Below are 16620 nucleotides of genomic sequence, written 5' to 3' on the forward strand. Positions count from 1 at the left end.
AGCTGATAAAGACGAGGGGTGTCCTCCTGTCTGACTGTATCTGTGTGGGAAGTGAAAAAGTGTTTGTAGCTTCAGAGTAGGTACACACTACATACAGCTTTATACTGTATGATAAAGTAGGATGCAAAGAACTGCAGAAGCCTTTTCTTTTTAACTTCATTTCTTTTCTACGTTGGTTCTGTCTAAGCATGGCTGTTTGACAATATAGCTGTGGATTCATAGCTTCACAGGCGTTAGGACCAGATGGACCCATTAGATCAGCCATTCTGCTCACCAGTCCTACCTCACCAGCTAGGATTTCATCCAGCTCCCTGCCAAGAGCCCTATAACTTCTGGTGTCAATTGTGCCACAGGCTTATTTGCCTTGAGAAGTTCCCATGGAATAACCAGAGAGTGGCTTGCGGCAACTGGGAGGCATTTCCTGTACTGACAGCTTACCCAGATTTTTGGAGTAATCCCTCCCACCATCAGCCTTCGTTAAGGTGTCTGCCTTGTGGGCACAACATCATTGCTTGTGGTCCAGAGTACGTGCTGGGCAGGGTAAGCTCCTGCTCATTTTAGGGCAGGTGATGGATGCATAGCTCTCTGTTCATTTTGCACAATCAATGGTAGATTCATAAAGGTAATGACTATTGTAGTCTTTAACAAACAGAATTCATGGCCTCTCCTGGTGAACTTGACAGCTCTTTGGAGGGAAATGACTGAAAAAGGCATTGCAGAAGTAATGAGGGGAGCACAAAATTGGCAAGATGATGCTGCGATGAAGTGGGCTGTATGAAAAGGGACCTATTTACTACCTCCCTTTTGCTATTGTGATGGCACCTGTGTGCTACAGGCAAGTTTCAAGTACACTGACTTCAAACAGCTCACAACAAGCTTTGAAATGCTCTTTTAAGGCAGTTGTGCCTGAGAAAACCCCTTTGGTAATTGATTTACCCCAATTTAATGTGGCAGAGGATGAAGTGAGGGGTGACACCAGGATCCAGCCTGCTCTAGGACAGTAAGACTGGATTCTGAAGCTGCTTCTTTTGTAGAAATCTCTTTCCGTGTGTGGATGTGTGGAGGGAGCCTCGAAATCATCCCCTGCAGCCGCGTCGGGCATGTCTTCCGGAAGAAACATCCATACGTCTTTCCAGAGGGAAATGCCAATACATACATTAAGTAAGTGATTTATGCTTGTTTTGTCTTGTGGGGAAACAGAATAAGGTGCTGCCTTGTGGGGAGCAGGGAGCACACAAGACACTGAGGAAAATATGCTTGGAAAACTTCACAGTATCCCTGGGCAGGAATCCCCTCAGCCAAAGGAAATGCAAGTCAGTACGACTCACCCTTGGGATTTCTACAGTGTTGATAACATGACAGAAATAGGACACTGACGTGGTACCTTTCATCAGCACAGAGATGGAGAGATGGCCACAGCATATCTCTGAGTGCTAGCTACTGTAACAGCAAATGGATTAGACCCTTAGGTCAGCAGAGCACATTGGGCTGCACCTTGCTGGCAGGGACACCAAAGGAACTGCCAGGGCATCCCAGCTGAAGGGGACCCGTGCACAAACACAGGAACATAAACTGAGTTGGTGCTGAAATGAGCTGAGCTAGGCTCCTGGAAACAGAGGGCAACAAAAGAGGCAGCCCAGAAGTGGAAATAGTCATGGGAAAGGTGATGGGAGCAGCTAGTGAAGTCAGGATGGATTTCCTCCTCTTTTAGAGCATGAGGCTGAACATTGTCCATTAAGTAAATGACAGAGGAAAACACTAGGGCATTTAATGCAGAGTTGGTTTTCAGCTAAACTGCATATGTGTGTGTTTACACACCAGGAATTCCTTTTAGTGTGGGGTTCCAACTGTGTTTGTGAAGACCAAGCCACCTGCAGCAGGGTTAACGCTGACCTGGGCTCTCTGCAGCTTTGCATGAGACAGTTAACCAGGGGAGTGCAAATTACACCTCTCAGCTACACGTATATGTGATTTCCAGCCACGTAGTGTGTGGGGCAGGAAGGGGACCTTGTCGTCTTGCTTCAAAAGGATGACAATAGGGGGCGCAAGACATAGCTGTTATCAAGGAGGTGGGCACAAATTTGAGAGTCGAGGGAAAGGCTCTTGCTTTTAGTAGCGAAATAAGACTCCTGCAGAAGAGCCTGGGATGTGGCAAAACCTCCAGCGATGGAATTGCTGCAAACCTGAGTGGAAAAGTAGCATCTGCGTTGCATCACCTGCAGGAGGAGCAAGGGGAGCTTGAATGGGTACAGTTCTTCTGGCTGCGCCTCAGGCACCAGTGTCTGGGACTTTGAGGACGTCTGAATCAATGCCCGGGTGTCAGCCCCAGCATTTGCCTCCATGTTTCTTATAAACCCCAATGAGATGAGGAAGCCAGACGAAAACACTGTGCAGTTTGGGAAAGGTTAGCTACAGTTGTAGATGCTGTGATTTAGGCATCTCTTGAGCAAAAGCGCTTAAGACTACTGCAGTGGCCTTATAGAGAGAGGAAGAAGCACCATGAATCAGCAAGGGACTGAGAAGCAGTCTGAAGATACATATCTGTTAGCATTAGGAGCTGGGATTTCATTAACCTTATGGTATCTGTCAACTTAAAACCTAATCTTACAGTATATAGACTGAGAAGAGAAGCAGCTTCTGGCAGCCTGATGCGATGTGGTAGCTCTGTTTAAACAGAGATGTTAGCAAAAAGTATCTTTCTGCCAGATACTGATGTTTTTCTACACAGCCTCAGTGCAAGAGATGGCTCGGGCTCCAATGATATACTGGCTTAACATGCAGACTATCCCCTTTTCTGGCCACATGGGATTTGGTTGGATCCAGATCCTGCTCTGTGGCAACTGCAGCTTAGTAGTGTGATAACAATAGTTTGGAGCCTGGCCTGTCTTGGAGCAGGGGCTTGGAGGACTCCTCTGACCCAGGCAGGGGTAGGCAGATAGGCATGAAGCAACAAAGCTATTTGCAAGGAGAGTTAGAGCCATCTGAAGCCAACAGATTCCTCTGCAGAAACCTGGCTGATGTGGAAGACTGACATTTATGCTACAGCACTATGGCCAGGATGGTTTAAGTTTTGAATGCTGAGATTTGCCTCTGTGAAATCCAGGGATGCAAAGCAGGAGAGTCCATTCAGGATTGATGCAAAGGAAATACTTGCCTTCAATCTTTGGCAAGTTTTTGCAACACTTTTCAGAGCTCCATCCCAGCCACTGGATATAACCCCAGGCACACCTTCCTGGGAGGTGAGGCTTATGAGAAGCTTCAGTTCTGAGTGTGGTAGCTACAAAGCACCCAGTTTGAAATGGTGAATTCTTCATGCAAGTTTTGGCTTGTTGTGTTTGGTCCCTGGAGTAATGGGAAGGAGGAATACTTTCTCTACTACTGAGGGGTGGGGTGGCCCAAAGGTGGCTTTGGTGAAGGCAGCAACCAAGTTGGGGGTTGGAGGACAGCAGAATGGATCAGTCAATCATAGAATCATAGAATAGTTAGGGTCGGAAAGGACCTTAAGATCATCAAGTTCCAACCCCCTGCCATGGGCAGGGACACCTCGCTCTAAACCATATCACCCAAGGCCTCATCCAACCTGGCCTTGAACACTGCCAGGGATGGAGCATTCACAACGTCCCTGGGCAACCCATTCCAGTGCCTCACCACCCTAACAGGAAAGAATTTCCTCCTTATATCCAATCTAAACTTCCCCTGTTTAAGTTTGAACCCATTACCCCTTGTCCTGTCACTACAGTCCCTAATGAAGAGTCCATCCCCAGCATCCCTGGGGGCTTCCTTGTTTTCACTGTCTTTTATTGCCTCCTTCAGGAACACCAAGCGCACCGCGGAGGTGTGGATGGATGAATTCAAGCAGTACTACTACGCTGCTCGTCCTGCAGCCCAGGGGAGGCCTTATGGGAAGTAAGTGTGTTTAGTGCCTGTCCCTGCCTGTGCCCTGCCTTCTGCAGTGTGTGCTCCCGGTGACGTTGCCCTGCTGCGGAAACCCGCCTGTGTTGTTTCTGTAGTAACGCTCAATTAAATGCTAATGGTAGGGAGATGCTATGAACGCAGCAATGAAACATATAAAGAGCTAGTTTGTATGCTGTGCTAGTTTATCCCAGTGAACGAATCAAATCAAGGTGGGGGAAATCCCCCTCTGCCTATGAGCTATGCTGGGTATCAGGTACAAGTACGTCTGGTCTCAGAGAAGGAGGGAGTTTGCCTTTCCTTCTGTGTACAGTCAGAAACATCACCCTGTCAGGAGGGCTGAAAGGGTTTGTGTTAATTTCTCATTTTTATATGTTCTTCTTTTCCTTAGGATGTTTCCTTTAGACCACAGGGGGTTACAAATTCAATCCCAAATTCCTCTTCAATCTCCAGGATAAATAAATCAAAGTCCTGGTGACTAACCTATTTCCACTGAATCCATATCCTCTCCCCATCTGTCAGCACTGAATGAAGTAACAGCTCTGTCCTACTACATATATGAGGGTGTAGAGAAGATAGCCTATGCAAAGGGAAGGTACTGGAGGCTTCCCACTGCTCTGTAAATGCCAGCTCAGAACAGCTCCGTAGGTAGAGGCTGGCCCAGGTTGGAGCTGGAGTTTGGAAAATGTCACTATACAGCAGGCTCCCTCAGCAAAAGTTTTGCCCTGGTTAATGAAAGAAAGAAATATTTCACCATGAGATTAGCTTCTGCTGACTTAAAGGTGTGTTTAGGCACTCTGGGAAATCAGGGCCTCCTGTAGTCCTATAAACTTCAAACAGAATATAGTAATCTCCTAGTGCATTAATAAATTAATGCCATTTGCATCCTTTTTTTTGCTAACCATTTTTAAGCAGCTGTATTTTTCCATGAACATTTTCATCCACCAAACTCTAGTCTCCTTGTTAAAATGGCAGTGTGTCATCATGCCGTTTTACCAAGTGAGGCCTCCAAAGAGACTGAGATCAAAACAACCACCCAAGCTCAAGCAGAAGGGAGAAGAACAGAGCTGCTGATGCTCCTGTGTTTGCTGTCTGTGCAGTATGTTGGGTTTCTCTCAGCCTTTCTTTTTGGTGCATTGGGTCTCAGCTTCATGATTTCCATTGTACCTCTATGATATTTTCTTCCCACAGCATCCAAAGCAGAGTGGAGCTGCGGAAGAGGTTGAAATGCCACAGCTTCAAGTGGTACCTGGAAAACGTTTATCCTGAACTCCGGTATGGATGTGCAATCTTCACCCATCCCTAGCAGTCCAGTGGGGTGCCCCATCCTTCCTGCCCCACAGAGCTTTCCTCTGTACCTCCAGTCCTCTGCCCCAGACACAGTCTCCTCCTTCGGGCTTCACAGAAGTGCACAGTGGATTTTGTGCTGTCTTTAAACACAGCTTGTTCACAGTGTGACATGGTTCATTTGTGAGCCTGCTTTCTTTAAGAAGTGTTACAGACCCCTTGGCTCTTCGCTGTAAGGCTGGTGAGGGTCAAAACACTAGTTATTTCTCTTAGTTCTTGGGGCTTCCTCAGTATCCTCCTGTCCATACTGCAGGATAAGTGATGCAGGGAAGTAGACAGTTTCCCTTACAAAAGTATCCCAAGGTGGAAAATCCACCACAGAGCTGTTGGGTTGTTTCCATATATAATCACAGACTGGTTTGTGTTGGAAGGGACCTTAAAGCTCATCCAGTTCCAACCTTCTGCCACAGGCAGGGACACCTTCCACTGGACCAGGTTGCTCCAAGCCCCTGTGTCCAACCTGGCCTTGAACAGTGCCAGGGATGGAGCAGCCACAGCTTCTCTGGGCAACCTGTGCCAGTGACTCAGCACCCTCACAGGGAAGATTCTTGCTTGCAGAAAAGCACCCGATTTCCAGTCCTTTCAAACTGTTCCATGATACTGAAGGCTATTTTGTTGTGAACAGAATTTTTTTGTGACCTGTATTCAGGTGGCTTTGCCTTACATCTAGCCTAATGCTGACTTTAATATGCACTTCCACAGTTGCTTTTGCACAGATCTATTTTAGTCACCAAAAATGCTTCAAAACCCATTGCATCCATTCCCCCAGCCTCCATCAGGAAGGGTGCAGTAGTTCTGGAGATACCTCCAGGACCTGCTGGTGCAACGGCCGAGTGCAGAATCACAGTGTTCACTTGCTTTTTTGCCATGCGTGGCACTGCACAGCAGCATTCACAGGGAATGCCAGGGTTCTGTGGCAGTTTGATATAAAGTTCCCTGCTTCTGTGAGCTGAAGGCTGACCTTCAGCCTGCTCACAATCTATTCCTTGCTTCTCTGTTTGCCTTGTGCAGTGTTATTTATTTCTGCCTCTTATAAAGGCCAGCCATCCATCTCTGAGTGCTGCTTCTGCAGTGTCCCGGTCCACGTACTGCTCTCAGCAGTTCAGCATCATAATAGAGCTTGCCACTCTCATTTTCTGAAGGTGAAATAGTGCCCCTGCACCCTCCTTACCCCACTGAGCCTCCCTTTTAGTACCCGTGTGCCTGGGGCAGTAGGGATGTTGTTTCCATGCTTTTTCCACAGGATTCCTGAGGAATCGCTCTATCAGACCGGGATGATCAGGCAAAGGCAGAGCTGCCTGGAATCACACAAGTCTGAAGCCCAAGAGTTCCCCATCCTGACCTTAAATCCTTGTATCAGCAGCAAAGGCACAGCAGCAACGGCACAGGTAAGACGTGCTGTGTATCCTCATGCTGCTGGCTGGAGAGGCGGCTCTGGGGCAGCTTCAAGATGATTTCCTAAGTTTGCTAAAGCTCAGTTGAAGGATTAACTGTTCTGCTAGCCCCTTTCCTAACATACCATGTAGTTAAACCCTGGTAAGTCCTCCTTACCTTAATGGAGGCACTGGGCAGGGACTGGTGCATGAGCCACAGTGCAGGGTGGACCACTTTACATGTGTGCCTTCCTGTGCTGAGCACTTAATGCTGCTCAGGAACGCCACGTGCCGTTCATCTACACTGATCAGAGAAAGACAAAGAGAACTGTAATTTCCTCTAGTCTTTCAGGCTTATTTCTTTCAAAGTGCTCTGAATTGCATTTAGAATGCAAGTATTTAGAACTTCATAGTTTGCATTCTCTCAGTATTAGATTGCCCATTAAGCTAGTAGGAATTTAATGAGGAGGATGTTGCTTTTCCCAGTCTCACTGAGATGAGGAAAAGCCGCATGTATCAGTGTTCTCAAAAGCATATTCTTGGAACTGATAGAGCCAGGGCCAAACCCATGTGCCTTGCAGTGGAGTTGCTGAGGCAAGACCCTGAAGAATCAGCCTCAAAACCTGCTTTTGCTTCAGATTCCCTTTGTGATTTTGGGCATTTCAGTCAGTTCTCTCGCATTTCCATCTATAAAACAGGGAGGATAACAATCACTCACTTCTTCAGGGGTGCCATGAAATAATTTAATAGGCAATGGTGTGCTTGCTTCCACTTCACTGTACATTCTTAACCCTCATGGTTACACATTCAAATCATGTAGCTATGCATATAAAAGGCCCAGCCTGGAGATGCTGCTGAAAATGCCCCTCATTTGTATGTGCAAATGAAGCATATCATTATGTGCATCTCTTCTGCATGCAGTTGGATGCCTGTCTTTAGTCAGGAAAATAGTATCTGCTCCACAGTGTGGTAAAATCAACAATGGCTACTTGAATCTTTGTCAGTTCAGAAAACAGAATCACAGAATAGTTTGGGTTGGAAGGGACCTTGAAAGTTCATCTTGTCCAACCCCCCGCAATGAGCAGGGACATCTTCAACTAGATTAGGTTGCTCAGAACCACATCCAGCCTGGCCTTGGATGCCTCCAGGGATGGGGCATCCACCATCTCTCTGGGTAACCTGTGCCAGGATTTTACCACCCTCATTAATGTGTAACTATGTGGTACTTGCAGTTATATTTACTATGGGGTGAACGTAACTGCAAGTACTGTATAGTTACAGTTATAGAATCATAGAATAGTAGGGGTTGGTTTCCACATTTTGGAATTCTTTTTCTGTCTTCCATTGCTACAGGGGCTTTTTACACAGTGAAACAGCAGGAGAAGTGAGCTGATTTGGGGATGGACTCTTCATTAGGGACTGTAGTGATAGGACAAGGGGTAATGGGTTCAAACTTAAACAAAGGAAGTTTAGATTGGATATAAGGATGAAGTTCTTTCCTGTTAGGGTGGTGAGGCACAGGAATGGGTTATCCAGGGAGGTTGTGAATGCTCCATCCCTGGCAGTGTTCAAGGCCAGGTTGGACAAGGCCTTGGGTGATATGGTTTAGAGCGAGGTATCCCTGCCCATGGCAGGGGGGTTGGAACTTGATGATCTTAAGGTCCTTTCCAACCCTAACTCTTCTATGATTCAATGACGGGAGCAGGTCATCATGTTTTGCAGGGCCAACTCTGCTGAAGTTAAAAGAAGATGTTTCAGTGAGAATTGCAACTTTCAATTAATTGGCTGTTTACAAAAACAAATCTGGGCAACCCAGAATGAAAAATGCTGCTGCAAGATAGCGCTTCACAATGAAAAGTATTGGTCTTTGTAAAACATCAATTTGATGTTATACTTTAAAATGAGCAATGTCACAACAGGTTGGATTGTTTCATTCCCCCAAACACATTTTGTTTGACATTTCTGTACAGGATTTTTTTTTCAGTCTTTCATGCCACAAAATATTCATCTTCCCATTCTGATTCCACAGCAGTTTGCAATAGGTCAACATTTCAGCTGGATGGCAGCTCCATTTCTTGTGCACATCCAGGAGTAACTCTGCAGGGGAACAGAAAAATGCAGTACAAACAGATTGCTGAATAGCTACACTCAATACACAGGCAGGAATAGAGAAAAACCTTTTCCCTTTATCTTTCTCTTTCTTCCTAGGGTAGTTCTCTGTTATTTGCACCCATGGAGAATATTTCAGATGGAAACAAGACAATTAAATTTTCATTGTGAATAGAAACTTACATTTTAGTTACACACCTGACCACCTGAACTTGTGGATGACATGGGGGGTAGAGTCACCAGGTTATGCTCTTGCCGCTTAGTTTTGTATTTAGTATACCAGAATAGAGCAATAATCTTCACTTTTAACACACTGAAGTGACATCTTGTTTATCCTAAGCTTCATTATTTGAAAAATAGATTAGCTAAATCAAAGCTGTGCTTTCCTGGCATACAGTAAGAACTGTGGAAATATCCTGGCCATCCAGATGCTTTATTATCCATGTTAGTAGCATTGATTTGGTTGCCTGGTTGCCCTTCTGTAGCTGTCTCCATACTAGGCTCCCTAAGCCTTTTACCAACATTACATGCATGAAGGCTGGGACTGGGTGTGAGAAGATCTGAGATGCCATATGTCACCATGGCTTGAGAAGAGAGGAGCAGGAGCTGTCAGATGGCAATCAAATTCTCTCTATTTTAGTGTTTTATCATCTGTAGTGCAGGGAAAGGGTGTTGTGAGCCCTCTGGTCACATCCACACTTTTGGTACATTGAGAAGAGCACTCATTGCAGTAAAATCAGATTTATACCCTTAGCAGATCTCACAAACCCTCTATGCTGGTGTCTGGTGTTAGCCCTAAATACTTAAAAGGGCATTGAGGAACAAGAACCCCCCTCATCTTTGTGTAGGAGGGCTCTGTCTTCTCATGCCTAGCATCTGCTTAGCTCTTTCTTCTCCAAAGGTCTGGTAGCAGGCTCTGTCTGCCAAGGTGGCCCTCATGGGGACCTGCTCTTGAAGTAATGGCTGGCAGAGATCTTTGTGCAGTGCTGCCCGTCCCCAGGGCACAGCAGGGCTCTGCCTGTGCTCCTGCCCGCTGTAGCCTTGGTACTCTACGTCTTCTTGTGTCTCATTTACTAAGTGAACTGATTGATTTAATTTATCACAGAAGAAATGCATCTGAGGGAAAATAACTGATCATAATCTTGTCCTGGTTTATCTGATGAAGACGTGAGTAGCTGTGTTTTTTCAAACTAAGTGTCAGTTGACATCAGTCCACAGATCTTTGGAATAGACATTTGACTTTGGGACTTATTTGAATCATTAGCAGCTTCAGGAAACCTGACATACATCAGACAAAAAAAAGACACTTTGGCCTAGATACTCACATACATGTAAACAGTAGCCAAAAGATAAATGTAAAGTTTAGTCATTTTCTAGACAAGCGAGGGAATAGTGGGAAGGTTGCAGCATCCATTTCCTAAGCTTGCCCCCCAAAATATGTGGGGCTTGGAGCTGAGTGCCTGCTACTGCATTTTGGTGACATGTCCTTGACTCCTGTCATGAAGGAAACGCAATGTGATAATCAGCCTGATGTGGCGTTGAGTCTAGGGTACAGTTGGCTTGAGTTATTCTGTGGGATGACTAGATCTGCACTTTCTTTGGTGAATATTCAGCATCCCTTCCAACTAACCTGACAGGTCCCTCCTGAGGCAGCTCAACCATAAACATTCTCTTCTGACCTTCCTTCCCAGAAAAAGTCTTTGTTCCTGTCCCCCATGGGCACATCCTGCCCTAGCCGTAGGAAGGCTGGAGCTGCAGGAGCCAGGCTAAGCCAGCAGACCAGAGGGGCTGGCTGGCAGTGGTGTCATCTCTGCATCCGGGCTGCCGTGGGCGCTGTTTGTACTTGGCTTTCCCTCTCCTGAGATGTGTTTAAGTGCTAGTTCCATCCCAGGGCCCTTTGACAAGTGAAGCACTCTGGTATCCTTAGGTGACCCATGCAGTCATATGCCTTAGGAAATCCTTCCCTGTGATTTTACATAGATAATTGAGGGCTGAGGTTGCTTCTGGCTTCTTTCTCTAGCTGCTACCCCAGCTTTAGGGTACAACTGACCTCTTGTACAGCAGTAGAGCATGTATGGTGCTGTCACGTAATACTGGGCTCCCATGGGGCTGCTCCTTGCTAGGCTGAGGGGCTGCTTTCTCCTCCTGCCAGGCTACACCAAACCAGAGGTCACATTTTAAAATGATTTCCTCAGTTCACAGTGATGCTGAGTAACAGTGACAGATGCCTGCTCAAATGATGCTAAAGCCTTGAAAAACAGTTACAAGCCTCAAATGGAGCTTAGTGTTATCCAAGGCTTTGGAGAGTGGAGATTGCTGGTTGCGGTGTGTAGCTGTCTACGCTCTTCCTCCTTGCTCCACCACCACTTTGTCTTTAAAAGGCAGGAAATATTGATTGCAGTTTCACCTCCTATATCTTGGTTTCCTTGGTGCTCTAAAGCCCATTGGCATCTCTTCGGGCCAGTTCGTAGCCCTGAAGCCATGTTAGCTATTTGAAGGTCTCTGCTCTTAGGAGCACCTTGGGCTGCCTGGCTCACTACAACACCTGGGGTGCAAAGTTCTGCTGCTGTTACTTCCCTGCTGGCCACGTGAGTGCTTCCTGTGCCAGAATTTAGAAGATAAAGTAGTTTCTCATGGGAAAAAAAGCAGGAATTGTCATCCCAACTGATGCAAATAAAGGAAGAGATGGGATATGATAGACATTTGTGTGGCCATTTGCCTGGTTTTTAACTTGAAGCTTTTCCTGGGTTCTGTGGTGTTCAAGTGACTTCTTCCCCCTCTCCCCCCCCAAATTTCTTCATTTTCTGCATCATTTTCTCCGGCTTTCATCTAGGGCTGAAAAGAGACAAGGCATGATTAGAAGTGCATAAAACATTTTCAACAGGACTGAGTTCCATAGAAAGCCATTCTGTCAAAATAGAACTGTGTGAAATCTGTCAGTTTAGATAAAGACAGTAGCAGGACAGCCTGGGGGCAAGAGGGGAGGATCCAATGTCAGCTATTGAACTGATGCATATATCTAGCTCCAACGGCTTCACTTCTTATGATGAAAACAACAGCTTAGGAGAGATGGTTATCACCACCCTGTGTATCCCATGGCGCTTTGCTGAATGAGAGGATGGGCCTGCCTGGAGAGGATGTGGATATTAGGAAAACTTGAACAGAGCCTAGCCTGATTTAGTTGGGGGATTCAACATATACATGAGTTACAGGATTAACTTGCTGCTGCTGAGGAGCCTCCTGGGTGCAGCTCCAGCCCTGTCCTCAACTGAAATGAGGAACAATTGGTTAAAAATGTAAAGCAGGTTTTCAAAGCAGCTTGTAGCAGCACAGGCGCCAAGAACAGATGTTGGAGCTTGCCCTGTAGGGCTTGGCTCTTCACAGATGCAGGACTAATTTGGCACCTGATTTCCCAGGCTAGTGGTTTACACAGCAACTGACAGTGTGCGTGGTTGGGATGACTGGAACATGTTCACTGTAGGATCAGGTAAACCCTGCTTCATCTGACAAAGCAGCAGTTGCCAGAAGGCCCTTTGGGTGCAGGCTGTGGCTTTGAAAATGAATGCTTGTTACATGCTGAAATCCTGGGCAGGCTGCTCAGAAAGCCAGGTTTGATTTCCACTGGCTGGTAAGGAGTAGTATGCTAGGAAGTGAAGGGTGTGAGATCACAGTGTGAACTCCTTGTGGATCTGGGTCTGCTGTGCAGAGGTGTGTTTTCCCTTCTAGGAGCCTAAAAACCTGAATGAAGTGGGACTTGTATTCCTAGGAATTCAACGCCTGCAGCTGTCTGTTTTGAAGTCAGAGAGAGGAGTTAGAGCTGCTGACGGTGACAAATACCAAAAGGGTGGATGTGTTTCCCTGCTCTGATAACTCATGCTAATGCAACCCAAAGCCTCCACCACTCAAAGTCAGGGGAGCTGCAGGCATCCCAGCTCTGAGATCAGGGCAGCCATTCTTCACTTCCCCTCTGGCACCCAGGAAAGACTGCAGTCTCTCAGGAACATCTTTTGCACTTCAGTTTTCCAGACCCAGACTAACTGCTGCCTTCCCCTCCATTGCCAACATCCCTGCTCACTTCACCCCTGTGCACCCACAAATAGCAGAGAGATAACCCTTGCCTGGGCAGTCTGAGATCCTCAGGAGGTGCTCTTGGGAATGATAGAAGATATTCAACTGGAATAAATGTTGGAGTAAACTTCTGGGAAATACTCCTTGGCTAAACAGTGTATCTGTACATGGGTGATGCTTTGTCCAGTGCATCTGGAAAACCTGGTCAAACTATCAGCTACTTCTCCTTTTCTCCCAAGTAAAACATCCATGAGTGAGAAAGGATCATCCCAGACAGCTCCTGTTGTACGGTAGGTTTTACACAGGAAAAAGAGTCTCTGCTCCTCCAAAGTTTATTTCTTGGGCTGAGGAACTGATAAAGAAAGTGACCATGAAAAGCAGCATGAGAAATAAAAGCCTCCAAGACAGCCCAGTGGTCACAGCAAACCAATAAAGCAAACATCCCACTCCTTTGATACAAAGAGGAATTATACCCCTGATTTTTGTGACATTTGGGAGCAGAATCCCAGGACTTGCAAATATTTGCTATATATCACCTCTCTCCTGCTGCCAGCTACAAAGCATTTCTGCTGCTTTTCCTTGGAAAAAGAGGATTGCGCATTGTGTGGTTAGTGGTATTCCTGTCCCTCTTTTGCTGTTTTCCCGCACACTTGGGCCTCAACCACAGCCCAGTTCTGGCTATGAAATCCTTTGCCTCATGAACCACTTTGTTCCATCAGCTTTTGTAGGCATTTCCTTTGGCACATGCAGTCCCCCAGTGACAGTTTTTGAGAGGCTTGAAACATCCCAGTGACCAGTCCAGGTGCCTCTTGAGGTCAGTGAGGTCTGTGCTTGGTTTTGGAGGGGATAGCATCCAACAAGCCGAAGTGTTTGCTTTTAGGTAGAAGAATACTAAGAGTGAACCTTGATCTCTCACCTTCTTTCCTTTTCCTTTTCCTTTTCCTTTTCCTTTTCCTTTTCCTTTTCCTTTTCCTTTTCCTTTTCCTTTTCCTTTTCCTTTTCCTTTGCAGGAATGGACATACACATACAACTACCACGTCCGCCAGCAGCAGCTGTGCTTGTCTGTGTACACGCTCTTCCCTGGCTCCCAAGTGCTGATGTCACCTTGCAAAGAAGGTGACAACAAGCAGGTAAACCATTTCATTCATCGCCCCCTTTTCTTTGAAGTTCCCTTTCTTTCAGCATAGTATTACCACACATCAAATGGCCTGTGTGCTCCAACTTCATCTGGGAGTCACAGTCGATCTGGGAGTACAGAGTCTGGCCTACTCAGCCCTTTGCCTCTTAAATGAGTGTGTGGATAAGGATGTCTATTAGTGTGGGTGGTGATCTGGATACTTATCTGCAAAAGTCAAACCAAAACTGGCAATTTAGTTCACACAGGCTGCCAGTCAGCCAGCAGATGCTAAGGTTTCTCTGCAATTAATCATTGAGCTGGCACTTGAACCAACGACCTGGGGAAAAAGCTGTTAGTAATATATTATCCTCCTGAAGCCAAGCAAAGGCTGAGCTTAAATGAGTGTGCTTCTGATGGGAGAAATGCTCAGTGTGTGCTCTGCTCCATGTGGGATTGGGGACCCTGTACTTCCCAGCATCAGGCCACAAAAGCTTAGTGACAAACTCTCCTCTTGATGGAGGAGCAGCATAGTAAAAGCATAATGAGGAGGAAGCTTGCTCACTCCTGTTTCTCCTCTTATGTGTGTTTCTCTCCTCAGCGATGGGGTAAAGTTGGGTCACACATTGAACACATAGCTTCACGCTTCTGTTTGGACACTGAGACGATTGGGGACACGAATGAGAGTACCAAAGAGCTTGTCATCAACCCTTGTGAGAGCACAGCCATGAGTCAGCGCTGGGACATGGTGATGTCTTGACCTACCGGAGGACTTACACAGTGGGGATGGGCACTGAGGCGTTGCTACGTGCAGTCAAGATGCACCAGATGGAGCTCAGATGCAAAACCACCGGGGGTTCTTGTGTGCTATGGGACAAAAGAAGGATCATTCAAATAAAAACAAGGACATGGTGCTCCAGGTTGAACAACGCACGTTGCCTGCAAGACATGCAGCCAGTATTGGCCTGTTGGGGGCCATACCTTCAAAGAGAAGGGATGGCAAAAAAACAAACTTAGAATGTTTTAGGGTGATACCGAAGCTCCTGCAATGGGCACTACAGAACTTACGTGTGCGCAGTACTGAATTAATCTCACTGGAAACACAGGTAGAATTGCCTTGGAGACCAAAAGAAGGCTTGGACTTAGCAAAACAAGCATCTCAATGGCTTTTGGGGGTGAGGCAGGTGTGCAAAGAGGGATGTGCCAAGGGATGCTAAGAAACGTCACCTGGGATCAAGCAGCAAACACTGATTTATCTTTGCACTTTTCGTTGCTGTGGATGAGTTTGTCTTCTGCAGACAGCATGGGTGGAGATGTGTTGCACCTTTGAATCTGTATCTGATCCACGTGCATGTTGTGTATACAGAGGCAGGGCAGTCATTTATGGCTGTGGCCAGGATCAAACCAGCAAGTAGCAGGGGAATCCTGCTCTGTGCTAACTGCACATGGGGATTGTTGAATCTCCAAAGCCCAAGCAAACAGAGGATTCAGTGTGTGAGATTAAAGGATATAAACTGCTGTGAAGCTGGGAGGAAAGGCAGTAACATCATTATTTCTCCTTTCTGAAGGTCACGGGTGAGCCTTGATCGCTGAAAACTCCCCTTAATCTCACTATGTGTCTCTCACTGCTTCAGACCTGGACTAAGTCAAATTTTTACTTTTCTTCCATAAAGGTTATAGTTTTGGTAATTGAAGGTAATTGTGTCATATTTCTGTTTCCCAATTTCCCAACTACAGAAGAGAGGACTCCCATGAAGTGCTGCTACCGAATGAACAGAGGAGGTAATGAAAACTAGAGACTGCTTTTAGAAGGGAAAGGAATGTTACCTGGTATTTCTTCCCAGGTATCTTGTAGCCCAAGTACTAAAGGAAAGGTTTGGAATTCCCCCAGTCACACTTGTGAGCAGGGAACCCTGGATCACAAAGTACCCCTCGCCCAAAGTCATTTAGCACAGGCAGACATGGCAGAAATTGTTTCTTCAGCTTCTGGAGCTATGTCATTAACCAGGGTTCATACCCATTGCTATCACTGTATGGCAGTGAGGTGACTGCCAAAGGAGACTAAGACAGAAGACCTCAGAAGGGGTCTTGAGAATAGTCTTAGGTATAGAAGTTCCTTTCCAGCCTCTTTCAGAGCAGCTCCCGCTACAGCAACAAGTAACAGGTAGTGAATCACCAAGGATGTGCATTCAGTTCTTGTGTAGTACCAACTCTCAAACTTGGACAGAGCTGTCAGTGAGACTTGATAGAAAACAGTTTGTGTTTCTAAAAATGCTAGGGTTTAATGAAAATCCTACCCTCTGTTTCATGCGCTGAAAGCTACAGGTAAAATACCATAAGCTTTGAGCCTTTGAGTGTTCTCAGCATCCCTTCTTGAATAAATTGCTGGTTTTCAGGATTTCACTGCCTCAGTTTCTCCTCCCTCAGTGCTGGGAGAAAGCTGTCTGTGTAAATCTCCAGCTTTAGAGGCAGAACCAGTATAACTCTTTATGTACAAAAGGTTGAAGGGTATAAATGCTTTCTGTGTGCTGCAGTGCTTACTAACCTCATCAAGCTCCCTTGATGCAAACTCAAGGACTTTGGTTATGAAAGGGCTGGAGCAAGCTGTCATTTCATGGCAGGAGATGGCATTGTTTCCACTTCACCTCTCTGCACAGGAAACAAAGGGAAGCACTTAAAATGGAATGGACCCATTTC

At 46.2% G+C, this 16620-nt stretch overlaps 1 protein-coding gene across 1 annotated transcript in view; it reads left to right on the forward strand.

Moving 5' to 3' along the window:
* GALNT14 (polypeptide N-acetylgalactosaminyltransferase 14) overlaps nucleotides 1-14852 on the forward strand; it is a 93506-nt gene extending 78654 nt beyond the window's left edge. Inside the window, exons 10-15 of the mRNA XM_061350523.1 lie at nucleotides 1035-1161; nucleotides 3814-3906; nucleotides 5104-5187; nucleotides 6503-6647; nucleotides 13820-13939; nucleotides 14525-14852. Coding sequence (XP_061206507.1) covers nucleotides 1035-1161; nucleotides 3814-3906; nucleotides 5104-5187; nucleotides 6503-6647; nucleotides 13820-13939; nucleotides 14525-14683 — 728 coding nt within the window. The 3' untranslated portion in view covers nucleotides 14684-14852. The remainder of the gene's footprint in view (nucleotides 1-1034; nucleotides 1162-3813; nucleotides 3907-5103; nucleotides 5188-6502; nucleotides 6648-13819; nucleotides 13940-14524) is intronic.
* Nucleotides 14853-16620: the final 1768 nt, after the last annotated feature.

Source organism: Neopsephotus bourkii, unplaced genomic scaffold (genome assembly GCF_033783945.1).
Source record: "Neopsephotus bourkii isolate Nb327-2 ecotype Australia unplaced genomic scaffold, CSIRO-AGI_Nbou_v1 NB_518, whole genome shotgun sequence".
Lineage (NCBI taxonomy): Eukaryota > Metazoa > Chordata > Aves > Psittaciformes > Psittacidae > Neopsephotus > Neopsephotus bourkii.